The sequence below is a fragment of the Lygodium microphyllum genome, chromosome 11 (genome assembly GCF_053477565.2).
Source record: "Lygodium microphyllum isolate KBCC chromosome 11, Lygodium_microphyllum_v1.1.10, whole genome shotgun sequence".
Classification (NCBI taxonomy): Eukaryota; Viridiplantae; Streptophyta; class Polypodiopsida; order Schizaeales; family Lygodiaceae; genus Lygodium; species Lygodium microphyllum.
Genome location: NC_141145.1, coordinates 103,654,626 through 103,671,565, shown reverse-complemented (window position 1 = coordinate 103,671,565; position 16,940 = coordinate 103,654,626). Strand labels below are relative to the sequence as shown.

Below are 16,940 nucleotides of genomic sequence, written 5' to 3'. Positions count from 1 at the left end.
CTCTGTTGAACCTAATTGAACTAAAGTCTGCTCTAAGACAAAGGCATCTAGGTAAAGCCACAACCATTGAGGATGGTTTACCAAGTGATCTTCTTCCATCCATTTGGCATCCATTGCTGAATAATTCTAAAATTTCACCAAGTATCTCTTAAGAACTTTAACTTTGACCTTTCTTTCCTTACGACCAAAATCTGCTGGAGTACCAAAATCTCATCCAACTCCTCAACCTCAGGTTGAATTTCAGCAGACATATCCTCTGGTACATCACCATGAAAATGCCTTAACAAACTAACATGAAAGGCATTGTGTATTTGCCAATGTAGAGTAATTTCAGCCGATATGCTACATCATTGATCTTCTCCAGCACCTAGAAGGACCCATAGTATCTCGTACTCAACTTTGGATATAATTTTTCTCTTTGTTTTATCTTTTTCAGCCTTGCCTTTTTAAAAAGCAGCAGTACATAATCGCGCTCTGCAAACTGCAAAGCACGTCTATGATGATCAACTGCCCTCTTTTGCTTTTCCTATGATCTCTGAAGTGTATACTTTATCTTTGCATAGGCTACATCCACGTTTTACGCATATCGGTTAGCCTCAAATATCTTATCCTTTGTTTGCAAGATAGGTGGTACCTTCTTGCCACCCTCAACCACCTCAAATGGAGCTATGCTAGTGGAACTATACACTATGTTGTTATAAGCAAACTCAACCAAGAAAAAATACTACTCCCACTATGTCTTGTGGTCTGAAACATAGCACCTCAAAAGTTCTAACACTAGAATTTGCTTCCTCAAACTAACCATCTATTTGAGGATGGAAGGATGATGAGAACCTCAAGGTGGTACCCATATTCTTAAACAATCCCTTCCAAAACTAACTGCTCATCCAAGGGTATCGACAACTAATGATCGACTCTCGTATACCATGAAACTTAAAGATGTGCTGCAAATATAATCATACCATATGATCAACCTTTATTTTCTTCCTCACTGGAATGAAATGGGCTTGTTTACGAAACCTGCAAATGATAGTCCATATTCCATCATTCCCTGTAGGTTTCCTAGGAAGCTAAAAAATAAAGTCCATTGAAATGCTCTACTAAGGCAAGGCAAGGGCTGCAATAAACTCGACATCTTTTGCCTATCATGCTTTACCTTCTGACATATGATACATGTCCTGTGACAAACTATTCTACATCATGCCTCAAATCTGGCCAATAAAAGAAATGCTCCATTGCCTTGACCGTGGCATCAATACCTTTGTGTCTTACATACGAAGGAGCATGACTTTTAGTGAGAACTCTAAGCCTTAACTCCTTTGTGACACACAGTCATCCATGCATCATCAGAAATCCATGTCTTAGTACAAAGTGCTCATGCCTCTAGCCATTGCAAAGCTGATCATAAACAGTAGCAAAGTCTAAATCAGCGACATATTGCTCTTTCATGGCATCCAACTCAATATGATAAACCATGCTGACAACTAAAATTTATGGCATACGTGACAGTGCATCAGCCACAATATTCTTTTTACTATCAATATGTACAATCTAAAAATAAAACATATAGAGAAATTTTGTCCATCTCATACACTTCTCTGACAACTTTATCTGCGTCAAAAAGTACCTCAAACTTTGATGGTTTGTTAGCACTCTAGAACCAACCCCCAACAAATAATGTTTCCATGTAGATAGTACATGAATAATAGCCAAGAGCTCTTTTTCATAGACCTACAAATTCTTTTCTACACCGTGGAGAATTCGGCTCTCATAAGCCACAACTTGGTCATCCTGCATAAGAACAATCTCAATACTGTTACTGTATCCATCACACTGAACTACGAATAGCTTCCTTAGATCGGGCAACACAAGCATAGGATCTGAAATCATCTTCTCCTTCGACTTTTCGAATATTGAAATTTCCACTACCATCCATCTAAATGGCACATCCTCTTCTCCAAAGCATGCAATGAAAATGCAATTTCAGCAAAACCCGCATACATGCTTCCTATAGTCATAACATAAATCTAAGAAGCTGTGGATCTCATGCACATTTCTCAAAGGTGGCCATGATCGTATTGCTTGAATCTTTACAAGGTCCATGCAAATACCATCAGCCAATACAATATGCCCCAAAAAGTGAATTTCATGCAAAAAGAATTCACTTTTCTTGTCATTGATAACCAACCTATGCTCATGCAATTCATTGAACACAATGTCCAAGTATCGTCTATGCTCCTCGTTCTTTGAATAAACAATCATGTCATCAAAGAAAGTGTTCACAAATCCTCTATGTCGCTTGAAAATGCGATCCATCATCCGATTTAAAGTGACAAGAGCATTTGTAAGCCCAAAAGGCACGACAAGAAACTCATATAGCCCAAAAGATATTCTGAAAGTTGTCTTAGACACATCCTTCAATCAAATGCGTATCTTATAATACCTACTTTTCAAATCTATACGGTTGAATATGGATGCCCCCTACAATCTATCTATAACATCATTAATCCAAGGAATCAAAAAGTGATTCTTAATCGTGATCTTGTTTAGGGCACGATAATCAATGCACATACACCATGAACCATCCTTTTTCTACACCAAAAGCACTGGAGAACAAAAAGAAGATGAGTTGGGCTAAATAAGCCCTTAACAACTCATTCACTTGACTCATAATCTCCTCCTGTTGGACTGCACTAACTTTGTAGAGTGGCTTATTAGGTGGGCTACTTCCAAGGATAAGATCTATGCCATGACCTTTTGGCCTTTCAGGCAATAGCTGCCCTGAAAGTGACTGAGAGAAGCAATCAATATACATTTTCAGAAATGACATATGATCATTCTCTAACTTAGACATGTTCCCAGCATTCTCGCTATCATCTTTATCCTTAGTAAAAACCAAGTATGTTGAAAGATGATTTTTTATTACTTCAAAAATGACAGTAGCAAATACAATAGGGATAGATTCACCTTTCAACTTTACATCAAGTGTGAGTACCTTTCCCTTATGTTGAATAGTGATCTTTTTTGCACGAGAATCAATCATTGCATGCATACAGTGACACCATGATATACCAAGCAATACATCACAATCCTCAAGTGAAAAAATGAAGAACTCTTCACTATCCACATATCCCTATATATGTAACCGTAGCTTTCCAATAAGTGGTGCGACAGGCTTTGCATGGCCTTTACATGCCATTTCAACTTAGTTGTAATCAAGAAATTACCACCCATCCACGGAAGGAAGGCTGGTTTCACCACTCCATAGAAGGACAGTGGTTGTTGGGCACCATCTTCTTGTTAGTTTGCTCCTTCTGAGAGACAATGGCTGTTCAACTCCTTCGCCTCCATAGTTTGCTCCATTAAGAGGTAGAGGTTGTTGCCCATCTGTGGTTCCCCAAGAGCTACTTATTTTCCCACCTCCCTTACCAAGCCATTTAATTAATTGTTAGCATTAAATAATCCTGAAAATTCATTTCAATCCTTCTGGTCCTACCCAAAATATAATGTGTCCATCCATAACTAAATTGGCTAGGCCATTTGCAACCTAGAGTGGTCCCCAACCTTTGTTGACCCTTAGACTAGCAATTAATTAATACTAGTCCCTAGTGCCACCACTAACACTTATTAGCCAAATAACTATCCCAGGGTCAAAACTGACGTCAACTGAGCCCCAAAGCCCAACTAGCATAACTTATCACAAACTTTTGCCTTTGATACCCACTACATCCTTAGGGTCCTTGACTTGTTACCATGAAATAATTGCCATGTGCATCACATGTGCTAAACAAACTTGCACATTTGATTAATAACTTAATCAAATGTTATCACCAAGATTAAAGCATCTCCAAATTTCACGTCCTCATAATAGTAGCTCCGAGATTAATGAGAAGTAAAGTAGTAGCTAAAAAAGGAGAGAGATGATGATGCAAATGATGGCAAATCACGATAATGATAATGACAGTAGGGAGAGGTTGGATTCTAGAGAGCTAGCGTGAAGGGTATACCGGGATAAAAGTGGAAATGACAATGATTCCCTTTTTGAGCTAATTGTCCTAGCAAATTTCTAGAGACTCATTTTTAATGAAATTATTTGTTTTTTCTTTGAGATCCATAGAAATGTGACAAATTCATTGCAATTATAGATTGCTTAAAAGTATACGTATAGAAGAGAGGAACATGAAGAGTGGAGAGGAACACCAATCTACTATGTTGATGAATGAATAATGTATCAATGTATATACAACTGAGTCACAAGTCACGATTGTACGTGCACAAGTGAGGTCCTCACTTCGGCAATATTCATGGTCCCGATCCACATGATCACCCCAGATGTATTGGTCTGCCATTTGCATCCTTCAAGAAAACTTGCAAAAAACAACAAACACTGCTGTTGTGAATGAAAATGACGTGGAAGAAGATGGCTCCTGCCTGGACCCATGGTTCTGCTGGCCAGCAATACCTGGCATGCAGCAGTGGAAATGAGGAGTATACAAAGCCAGTATGTCAAAAAAAGGCTGCTACTGGTAGCAATGACCTGCTATGGTTGAAATCAGCCTGAACTAGGGTTCCACCTGGCTGCTGTCTGGCCTGTATGGATGAGATCAGCAGTGGAAATCAAGCAGGGAAGGGGCAGGCTGTCAAAACGCAGCAGATAAAGAATGGCTACCTGCAAAACGCAGGGTGCAGACTCTGCCGATGAAAATGCACCCCAGAAGGCTGTCACAGCCGCTATCTCAGCCAGTAGAGACGTCACCCAGCAGTCATGAATGCTGCAAACCTGAAAGCACAGCCTGCAGGGAAGTTGCCAGCAGCCTAGGGATGTATCCCAGCAGAAAACGCAGATTGATGGAGAGCCTGGACTTGAAAACACAGCTGACATGGATGAAGAATCAGGCTTCCCTGCGCAAAAACACAGAAAGCGCAGATCTGCAGCTCTGAAAGATGGCACCCAGCTTGCTTTGCCACAAACAGGTGCTCCTCTTCAATTGGCTTTGGCTGCGACCACGGCCAATGATACCATATGAGAGTTCACAATGGAAAGGAAAGTGAACATGGAGCCAATAGAGCAGGAGACTGAAAGAAACACACAAAAGAGAAAGAACAAACAAACTGAAGATTGAATGATACAAGGCTACAACAGTCAACCCCAACCCCCAAGATGGAGCACCAATGTGGGCACCAGACAGAGGCACGGTGAGGCTGGCTGAATTATAGATGAATGGAATGAGGGGACAGGCTGACTATAAATAGGAAACCTAAGGCCACAATTGATATACACATTGGCCAGGCCCAAAATATGGGCACCTAGGTCAGCCTGCCCAAATGACCAAAATGACCATCATACAAAAAATGAAATGCATTGGTGTCACCTCCACCTAAAGTGTATAGGACTAATAAATTGACAGGGAAACACACTATCAGAGCTCCAAATGTCCTTGTCCACCGGCTCAAATTGAGGCTCATAGGCAAGAGATGACTAAACATGACACACACAACTACTAACAAGTTCTATACAAAAATGGCATTCACATGATTCAGAAGACACATTGATGCAAAAAAGAATAAAGTGGCACTAACGAAAAGTCACCACATTGTCTCAAAGAATGGTGCGGCGATGGATCTTGTAATGATCCAAGTATGGTCTATGAATGTTCATAAAGTGAGAAGTTTGGTTAATGTGAGAAACTGACACGAAACATCGCAAACACAAAATTTGTGGTGTCATCATGATCCAAGCCTTGGAGCTGTCCCTCAAGGAAATGAGTTAACATCTCTGATGTATTCACAAGTTTACATCAGGTGCAAGTGGTATTTATGCGAATATAGGATTTAGGTGAAACAAAATTCTAAGTCCGTAACAAGAAAGAGTACATGTAGCATCTCCCTATTTAGTTAATTCTCAACACTTGGCTAGCCAGAAAATCTATGGTGTCATCATGATCCAAGCCTTGCAGCTGTCCCTCAAAGAAATGAGTTAACATCTCTAATGTATTCACAAGCTTACACCAGATGCAAGTGGTATTTATGTGAATATAGGATGTAGATGAAACAAAATTCTAAGTCCCTAACAGGAAAGAGTACATGTAGCATCTCCCTATTTAGTTAATTCTCAACACTTGGCTAGCCAAAGGGAGACATGTTGTAAAGAGCAAATAACATCGAGCTAGAGCAACATGCACTCTCTAGACATCAGGGCATGTGCAAGGTGGAAAATAAAAGGGGCCATGAATAAGGTAATAACCCAAAACTATCTAAATTTAATAGCACAGACTAAAAGCTGTACTGAACAATGGTATTATGCCAATTTTGGACAGCAGAAATCAGCTGGCTTTATCATTGTATGACAATGCTACAGCATTCTTGCATGGCACTAAACGAATGCTCTGCATCTAGCCTATATCTTTCTATTAACGATATGAATCTTACTACATGATTTCAAACAATTTACCAAGAGTTTGACACTTTCCCATATTTCTGAAGGCAAAGAGAATACCTGATTTGTCGTTGCAGTCAATATGCCAATGGGCAGTGTAAAAGTTGATGATAAACAGCATGCCAAAACAATACCCCACCATGGAAGCTGAAGTTGGCTTTTGTATATTATACATGCTGCAATAGAACCACCAATGCTGATCATGGAAAGAATGTAAAACCACCAATTGGGAATATCTTTGTATCTTTTCATAAGCCTGGTGTGAATGTCATCTTTATCTGCCTGTATTGAAGACTTGGTACGATACCATATTTCCCTGTGATGACAAAACAAGACAAATACTGGGGGGAAAAACGAAAAATTGACATCTGTCAAACTCGAATCTCTCTTTTGCACAAAGATAGAAAAAGACATGACGCATTCTGAAGCACACTAAGATCTACTCCTGTTTGAAGATGACTTGATGAGGTTTACAAAGTAGAGTAACTCTTTGCAGTCCTTGGTGCAACAAGTTTCTTTTCATTGTTAAAATGCATCATATTTCTTTTTAAATACTTCTGTCGTCTATCTGGATGTGCTTGGTCCATGCCAAGCAGTATGCTCGCTTCTATGCCACTAGAGCAAGGCTACAGCAAGGCTACAGCAAGGCTAAGATTGAGCCATGGATAGCTCAAGTGCAAAAAAGTGACTGTTAAGTGAGTGGACAGTGTGCAAGAGAACAAGTGAACAATGCAATGAGAGTGACAGTGTAACCAAAGAATCAAACAAAATGAAGAATGAACATTGTAATCAAGGACTCAAATGAAGAGCTAAACCTGAGTAATAGCTCACTTTGTCAGCTCCTAATTTGTACTTATCCTTGTCATCTGAGAAGGGAAAGTCAATGGTTGCAAAAATATGCATCCAATCTTGCTGGTGTGTGGACAAGGGATGTATTTGTGAGTGGGCCATAGTTTGGCATGGTTTTAGTACCACTTTCAGCAGAGCATAGATGGCATCTCTGTCAACGCCCAAAGCTGCATCCCAACACATTGCCACCCTTAGAGATGCCTCCTAATGCAATGGTTAAACTGTGCAGGGGCTGGTAGTGGGCCTGAGAAGATTGGGAGGGGCTAAGGCATGAAGGAACACTGGCCAAGTGCACGTTGAGTGGCCTATGCACAAAAAATCTGAGAGGTTACTTTATTTTGGGCTTGCCAGAGCAAATCATTATCATACAGCTTCACTGCTGGTACTAGAACGAGAGAACCCCTAGTAGGATCACCAAAAATTTGATATATAGTTTATTGGGATGTGCTTGTCCACATCAAGCAACATGCTCTCTTCTGTGCCACTGAAGCAAGGCTTTAAGGTTGATCCATAGATAGCTCAGGTGCACAAAAGTGAATAAAGTTGAGTGGACCATGTGCAAGAGAAGTGAGTAGTGCAACAGTCAACCAGATGATGTAATTAGAGACTGAAAAAAAAAATGAGAGTGATCATTGTAACCAAAGACTTAAATGAAATGAGCAGTGAGCAAGGTCATGAGAGACTCAAATGAAATAGAATCTGGAGACTGAATAGAAAGTATGTAACTGAGATACATAGCCAGACCAGCACCTCTAAAGCCAAGTAAAAGTAGAGCTAGAACTAAACCTCAGCATTCACATACACTACAAGTCTGCTCCTTGCACATTTCTATCACTGCAAAAGCTACCAGGCCAACACAGCACAACTTTGTCCACCCGTTGTAACCACCACTGCTATAGTAACAAAGTAACAGCCTATGCTAGAGCAAATACTATAACATGAGGGAAGTTGTAGTTGGAGCATGAAAGCAAAAAGTATCATCAAGTAAGGATGGAATCATAATAGAGGTCCCATGGACTTCCTAAAGCAAGCCATGGCTAAGCTAGAGGCAACACCAAGCACTGCTACTGTGCTTTAAATTGAGTTCATAAAATACACCTCCAAAATGCTTTCTACACTCTTCCCCATTCTATGAACAGAAAATCATATCATCAAGTAAATTTATACAGCTATCCATTACCTATTGGATGGTTGAAGTCTAGTATCAAAACCAAAAGTCATAACCACTTACTCATCTTTCCATATTTTTGACTTTGTCTTTTGTTGCTCATTGATCTAGCTTTTGAACTCTTTGTTTCTTCATAATCTCCCCATGATACAACTTTGTAGAAAGCTAGTTTTTAAAATCTGCATTCTATTTTCACCCCGTTCCGAAAAAAACTTCCTCTAAGATCACTTCACAAACTCTGACAAGTGAATCCCACTTTAATGGTCATTATTCATATCACTTTCCAATCCAAGGTTACCAAATGGATATAAGGAGGAGTGTGGAGTGTCTGAAGTGTCATAAAAGCTTTTGTGTGCTAAATTCGATTGTGGCTGCAGTTAGCTTCCATGTGACATGATCATTGCATTGTGCCAGATCAGTTATTTCACCCAATTTCTCCCCTTGAGAAAATCTTTGCAAACAGAAGAATAGCATCTGCAAATAATTGGAAGCCTTTGTGCCCTTGCCAACCCTTCCCCTCCCCCCGGGAAATGAAAAAAAGAATACTCTCCCCCTTTCCCCACCTCTACTCTCATCTGCTGGCCTCCCCAACTTCTCAATACAACACCCTGCTGTCACTAAATCAAGAGGTCCACCTACAAGGAAGGCTGATATTCTAACAGCTAGTAGCAGGAGATGATTGAGAGTTTGGCATCCAAGTGCTTTATGTCATCAAGACAACAACCTAGGGAATCCCACCTAAACTCTTCATAAAATGGAATATCTGTTTTCCGGGTGCAAAGGTGCACGTACTTTATAATGATAAAATGCATGGTGCTTCTTGAATTTTCACATTTTTTGAGCTTTGACTTCTATGGCTCACGTTGTCTATATTCCTTCAGAGTAGATTCTAAGCCCTCTTTTATCAGTTAGACAAAGAATTTCATTTATCATTGGTTATTGAAGAACATTTGGAAACGAGTAGCAGTACAATTTTCAGTTTTATGCCCTCTCATGAGTTAATGCTAGCTGAGTTGAATAAGATTGCAAACAGTGTAGATAGAACATAAATCTTAAACAAATCGCAAAAACCCCATTTCCATAAACATCAGTTTTTCCTGCCCTACATTGTAAGCAATAAAAGAAATAACACTAGGAAACAATTCACAAGTTACTGCTTGTTTCCATTAATTTGCTGAAACGAATGATAATCATGCTAGGTCTTGTCTTACTTTCCATGGAAGAGTGCCACGTGCATCAAAGTTGCAGTAAGCTGTGCAAATGAGAACCCATAATTGAGAGCAAACAGGGTGCTCATATTAATTTTGCCGAGAGCTTCATACGCAGATACATCCAGTTCGAAATTTTCATTCACAATAGCAGTCACATTATAGCTTTGACCATCTGATGTGAATACGCTGCTTGAGTATAAAGGGAACACCTTTGCATCATACAAGTTGAACCAGTATGCGAATGGAACCACGAGATAGATAAATATTGCAAATCCTGCAAACATGCATAGTATGGAATGCCATGGTGTAACTAATGGACTTCCAACAAAGGCTGACATGCTTGCCCAGTCGAAACTGAAAGCTCCGATCCCAAGCCCCTCTAATCCTGATCCAATCTGTTGAGCAGTCACTGAGTTCGGCCAGATAAGGCAAGCAATTGAAATTGACGTCAGAGTGATGGCTAAGTACCCTGGTAGTGCATAATATGAGAAGGAGGCAACAAGGGCAATAATGAAAAATTGCACCCTTGACATGCCCTTCTGTTCATCTCTTTCATGGAGAGTTCTGTAAAGTCGAAAAAACATAATTAGAAGCTGTGATTGTCAATTGCTAGAAACAGGCCTCAGAATATATTTGCATCACCGGAAAATGGAAACTTGGACAAGATTTGATGGCCACCACATGTGAGATGGATCGACTAGGTATTTGCGAAATAGCCCTGCCCAGCTGTACCCAAGAATCTGGTTTTTGAACACACAAATTGATGAGCTATGGTATCGTGATAAGATAATTTTTTCTCACCCAGTTTTGTTTTGCAATGTCATTAATACCTGAGTTAATGTGACCAACATTATAGCCACCACAAGGCTCATATTGCGCTTATAGAAAGCTTTGATGGTGTTGATAACGTATATACCATATGCGACCCCACCACCTGAGGCTGCTCCACAATTTGCAAATATGGTAATAAGAACATGTTCCTTGATATTGAAAGGTCCTGGATTGAGTGTAAACTGCCATCTTGTGTATGGAAAGCGCAATGCCTTCTCGGGCAATAAAGAAGCCAAAGCATGACCAAGAGGTAAAGATGCAATCTGAGCAGATATAGCAGTCACTGTCAGAGGTTCAGTTCTGTAGCCAAAGAAGGAGTTCAGGAAAGCAAGAGTCATACATGACATGAGACCTAAAAGCCACATCCGGAAAGTCCAAACAGGTAATGTATAGTCATCAGTATTACTAACTGTAGCAGCCACTTCCTTGATTGGGGACTGATCCAAATAACTAGCCCCATCTTGAGCCTCTAGTAGAGACCTTTTTTGTTCTGCAAAATAGAAGCAATAAGACTTGCTATAGTTAGCAGAATCTGAACAGAGCCTAGGAATAGAACATATTTTTCAATAATACAGCAAATAATTCCCTTTTTGTAACCACATTTTCCCTCCTACATAATTGAATATGCCACCAAAAAAAGAAAGATTATGCACATGGGTTATGACTGGAATATCATTCATTTGCTTATTGTCTCTGGTAAGTTACAAAAAATTAGAGTAAAATTAATCCTCGCTTGATTGACCAAGTTAGGGTGGGTTCACAGTAGGGCGGACGGACAGACCATCAAAATCCATGTCCGCACACTGCATGTTCACAAACAGGCGGACAAAAATTTGATAAAATTTTTTGCAAGCCATTTATCAACTAATCTTTCTTGGCCACTTGGAAAGGCTTTCATACAGCCCCTAATTTTTGCTGCTAAGAGGAGTTTCGCACATAAACTGAGCCACCTTATCTCTGCAATTAATGCTGGGCATTCTTGTATCTTCGCACAGTAAACTGTGCCCCATTTCTCAAACGGTTCCTCTTTTGGGTGTAGTTTGCGAAATGGGACAGAGTTTCTTTAATCGCGGTTAAAGGACGAAATGGGGCCTGACATGCAAAACCCATCTAAATATACATACATGTAAGATCAAAAATCCAAAATTTGGCAATGAAAAAAGTTCTACAAAGTTGCATGTAATGAAAGGGGACCATTGAGCAAGCCATTCATCACATTCAAATTTCAAACCATCCTCAATGTGTCCTGTTTATGCCATTTCCAGTAGCCATCAGGCATCAGCCATTGCACTTTGTTGAGCAACCAAAATGTGACTCCCTAGGGCCTGATTATCATACCTTTTCTGGTGTCTTTGACGGAGTAGAACAGCCTCAAAAAAGGCATTTTAGCCCTTTGGACGACACTCTAACTTGCCAGTTGTATAACACGCGAAACATTCTTTTGGCTCCAACGTGTTCTATAAAAGGGACTCAGCGAGCAACCACACTCATCCTATACTTGCACTGTTCATTCTCTTCAGCCCAACAGTTGCTGCCATCATCATTCTACCCTCATCTACACCATCTAGAGGTGCTGCCGTTGCTGCCAGCCATCACCATCTGCTCCAAAGGCTGCTGCCAGCCTGTCTACGTGGCTCCTACATCTGCATTTTTGCTGCCATCCCATCATCGACTGCTGCTGCTGCCTGTTCAGAGGTCTTCCAACCATCTCGACCTGTTTAGTAGCTGCATTTTGATCTCTCAGCTGTTGACATGATCAGTTGCTGTACTTTCATCTCTCCTCAACTGGGGACCTGCTGCAGACACTCCATGACCGCATCAGCTGTTGTGTTCTGCCTGGGATCTGCTGTGTCTTCTGCTGATCATGACACCTTCTGATCTGCATTTTGCTATTCCACCTCATCGCCATCATCTCTTTCTCATCAAAATCAGATTTTCAGTCATTTTCTTCATCAACCAGCCCTTCACTACCGTGTGACATCACCCTGACATCCAGTCTGCTCCATCTATTCAGCATTTGGTGGTATTGCTACACTCAGGATCCATAAGTGGGGGGCATCAGTCCACTACTCTCCCTCAGCCTGCTCCCACAAGAGTCAACCATTGTTCGATTCATCATCTACATCTATATCATCTTCTTCACTCATTCATTTACAGCATTCATTCAATCATCAAATTCCTCCTCTCTCCTCTTTGTCTTTTGCATTCTTGTCTGACTTAAAGTGAGCACACCTGCTTATCCAGGTATGGTTGTGTTGGGCATCCTCCTGATGGCCCCTAGATCATTACCCACGGCCACTCAAACACACGAATATCCATCCTTTGTTTATGGTGCACCGTTAGACATTGCATGGGCCACTCTGACACAAAGATATCCATCCCATGCTTAACGTGCAAGTATCCATCTTCCTTGGGACACAACCAATGTGATAGAGACCATCAGGACAACAAAAGTGAGGACAATATGGAGAGGAACATCAAGAACACCGACAAGGTCCTGAGTCCTGAGGCGAACCATGATTGGCCTCCTTTCCACCCTCCGTCCCTTCAAGTTTCTGCACCGAGGGCGCTCGACTTGCAATTATGGCACCCTCTATTTAGGTGGCTATTCTTGCACACCTTCGTGAGAGGGAAAAGCTAGACGGCTCCAACCATACCTAGTGGTCATGCATCATAGATATCTTCAATTCATGGGAGTTTGTTACCCTCTCCTAAAAACGGCATATTCAACGACAATCTCCTCATCTCCAAGGTTCGAGATACCGAGAAGAGCTTGTGTCGATGATGTTGGAGCAGGATGCGAAGCATATGGAGTCAAGTTTAGGGTGTAGAGACAGCCAAACATGCCTTTGCAGTTGGCATATCATCAGTAGCGAACAAATGGAAAAGAAGAGCAAGAAATGCAAGAAGAGGAAGGACAAAAATACCAAGGGTCATCCCATTAACTGGCCTTACTATGGAAAGACAACCCATCTGCAGAAGAAGTGCTAGAAGAAAGACCGCACCTTCAACCTGGGGTGAAGGTGGAATAGAGTCCAAAAGCTACAGCAGCTATGATATTAAAGTTAGTATTTGTCCACCTGTGTGAGATGAATGAAACCATCCTAGCTTCTTCACAATAGAAGCCTTGCCTAGTGCATAACAAGGCATTTGGTCATATGACCTCCTACCATGATTGGATAAAGGATCCTGGATCTCCATGATTGAGGGGTATGAGTCATCATAAGTGACAATTCTTCTATGCATGGTCGAGGTGTGGACACTATTTCATTACTTCCTGATAAACACATTCGATAGCTAAAGTCCTATATACGCTAGACTTGGGATTCAATCTTATGTCCATTCATGGTCTTACTTAGTGGATACCCAAGTGGTCTTCACACAAAAGGAAGTCATGGTGGAGGATTTGCAGGAGATGTTCTTCGATCCAATACATAGGAGGGTTGTGTTACATCCTTGGACAACCGAATGGGCATTAGTAGCATTGGTCACAATGGTCATGGAGTGATTTAGTGCAAATGCATTAAGGGCACTTCAAGGTTAGGGCAGCTGAGTCCTATCTATAGGACTCAAGTCCCTAGTGTGCATATTCATTTGTGTGATCATTACTCTTGGACTTTTGGTTGTAGGCCGACTAGTTTGTACATCGAGACCGTGCGGGCCAATGGTATGGAACACCAACTCTTGGGATGTGATCATGACCCAAAGCATAGTTTTTCCATACGTGAATCAAACGTCAAACGCAAACGCGTATGAAAGTATGAAACGAGTATGATGCAAACCCTAGACCTGAATCATACGTGACCCTAATTTTTTAACATATTCTTAACAAAATATGAGAAAACTACACAACCAAAAGCAAAACTGAAAACTGCATAATAGAGTCACATCATATATCATGATTCATGATTCATCTAACATCAACTAATCTACTCATCATCTTCATCATTCATTAAATTTACTCATCAACTAAGTATGTCAGGCAGCAGTATTTCCAAGTAGAGAGCTGTGTTTCCCACAGTTTGTGGAGTTCCTCAGGCTCAATTCAGTCATTTTCAGTCACGATTCCTCAAGAGTGTGTGTTTCAGACTGCCTGGATCCAGGGAAAGAGTCGGCAGATAAAGGCGACCACATTCTGTATGCTTTTGTGTAAAGTCGTCAACATTTTTTAATTTAAAAAAACGTCAAGTCTGATATGGGGTTTTCAGACGCCTGTTTTTCAAACGTTTATAGACGTCTGAAATTCATTTCAGACGCGTCTGAAAACAACTATGACCCAAAGTGTTGCTAGATACCAAGCTCAAGGGTGAGCCGTTAGGCTCTATGATAACTAGGAGGTGAGTTTGATGTCTAGTCCCTTTACATCCATGGATATAGTTTGTATTTTTTCTCATGTGCAAGTTGGATCATAAGCAAACATTTCATTGGTATTAGAGCATCAATCTCCCATCTAGTGCAATAGTCATTGATGTGCACAAAACTACTTTCACTCATAGAATTGTGATGATTCAAGCCTTATAGGTACGCTTTTATCTTATCTAGGGGGGTATGGGACACCACTAGCAAGAGGGGCATGCAAGGGGGGCACATGTTGCAAATGATGGGTACGACAAGCTTCACTTCTTGTTCGGTTGGTGTTGAGGTGATGCATGTACGCAAGCATCTTTGGTGGTACTTACGACCGAAGGCAAGGTTGGGACAACTACCACTCTGAGGTGGTGGCATACCATCATTGGTAGTTAGGATCTCATTGCTAGTGGCCAAGAGCTTGTTGCTCAAAATTGCACCAAAGGTTTTGTTTTCACACTAACATTTAATGTTAATGTGATCATTACGTTTATTGTTGGTATAGCATTTATTGCTAATGTTGCATTAACCTATGTTATTATCATTATTATTGATTTTAATGGTATGGCCACATTAACCTTTAATGATAATGTTCATATAACCATTAATTTTAATGTTATATAATTGTGGTAGTTTTGATCATCTCGCTCTCACTAAACTTTGATGTAGGAGTCTTGCAAGAATAGTGAACATGTTATTACATGTTCCTTTGCCTCTTTACTAGAAATACATCTACTTTTACGTATTAAACTCTTGAGAGTCTAGTCAATGTGGGCTAGGTCATGCCAGCTTCAGTGGGGCTTATAGAAAGATTGTGAGGTTGTAAGCTAACCCCCACTCACATGGGGTGGGTTTTAATTCCTCAACAAGCGCATTTAAGGATCTCTGGCCATAATAGCATCGTCCTATCGGTCCCATTGGCTGCACTGACATGTTTTATGGTTTCTCATTCAAGAGTGCTGCTAGTACTCCATTAAAATGCTCATCTTTCATTGTTTTAGCAAGGCTTGCAAGGTAATGAGCTAACCCCACTCCCCCATCCCTCTTCATGCGAGCATGTGGGAGTGGGGTTTTAAGAGAGCCCTACTAACCCCACTACAACCAGGTGCAGCACAGCTCATAGAGTTTGGGTGTGGCACTACTCTTGGTAACAAAATCCTGATCGGAACTTCGGATCTTCTAAATATTCAGCTAATGCTAATCTTAACATCGAAATTACACTCATCTAAGCATGAGAGATCTAAACTGTGTTTCAGTAAGATATCATGCAGGACGGAAACCGTGATGGAGGGCGAAGGCGGCAACGTTGTGCTTCAATCATATGCAGTCGTGTATGCAGTGTTGCTCCTTTTGTGCCCTGATTGTTATAATGGGTTCTAACAGCCAGCCAGGCCAATCAATATCGATCAGCATCAGCTGCTTGTGGGGAAGTGGAAAGAACGAAACTAGCGAGGAAGAAGAAGATGAAGAAGAGGATGGGAATGCACACATACCCGATTCAGGGAGGGGCTGATATGAATCTGGCGCGGCAACTGAATGATCGGGAGCGGCAGGCTGGATCAGGTGAGAAGGTTCCATATCAGCTCTCTGTATGAGACTCCCAAGAGCGCTCTCTCTCTCTCTCTCTGTGTGTGACGGAAGACGGACCATGGACCATGGATGCGCTTTCTCTCTTGAGACGAGGAACACGTGAGGCTCGTGGCAGATGGCAGACGTATCGCCTGCTCCACCTTGCATGATATATGATCTTCTTCTGGTTTCGTCTTTCTTTTTTTCTACGTTAACCAGGCATTTCCCGCATCCTGGGAAGATCCAGAGAACTACACAGCACTTTTCACGCTTTTTCCTTTTAACTTTATCGTCAAGATTCAATTCAGAGGCCCACACCACGTCAAAGAAGTCCCCCCCCCCACCCACCAAAGAAAAACTTTCAAAGACGTATTGCCTTGAGAAGGACCATTTACCATAGTGATTCGGAGCACTACGCAACTTGCAAATTAATTAGACTGTCAATCTTGCTTTTATTTTAGATTATCTGACTTTCATTTTAGATTTCAATTCCACAGCCCACATTGCTCGATCCAAAGGGGAACACGTG

The 16,940-nt window shown here is 41.1% G+C and overlaps 1 protein-coding gene across 3 annotated transcripts in view; it reads right to left on the bottom strand.

Annotated features, from left to right (window-relative positions):
* Window positions 1-16,584, bottom strand: part of LOC148029180 (oligopeptide transporter 4-like) — a 28,488-nt gene extending 11,904 nt beyond the window's left edge. Inside the window, exons 1-6 of one of the 3 annotated variants that reach the window (XM_087687936.1) lie at window positions 16,336-16,580; window positions 10,906-10,985; window positions 10,495-10,795; window positions 10,307-10,404; window positions 9,665-10,228; window positions 6,497-6,752 (exon numbers count right to left, since the gene is read on the bottom strand). In XM_087687936.1, the coding sequence (XP_087544062.1) occupies window positions 6,497-6,752; window positions 9,665-10,228; window positions 10,307-10,404; window positions 10,495-10,795; window positions 10,906-10,955 (1,269 nt within the window). In that variant the 5' untranslated portion in view covers window positions 10,956-10,985; window positions 16,336-16,580. Of the gene's footprint in view, window positions 1-6,496; window positions 6,753-9,664; window positions 10,229-10,306; window positions 10,405-10,494; window positions 10,986-16,335 lie in introns of all 3 variants that reach the window. The other 2 variants (XM_087687935.1, XM_087687934.1) reach the window with 2 other exon arrangements.
* Between the last annotated feature and the right edge of the window lie 356 nt (window positions 16,585-16,940).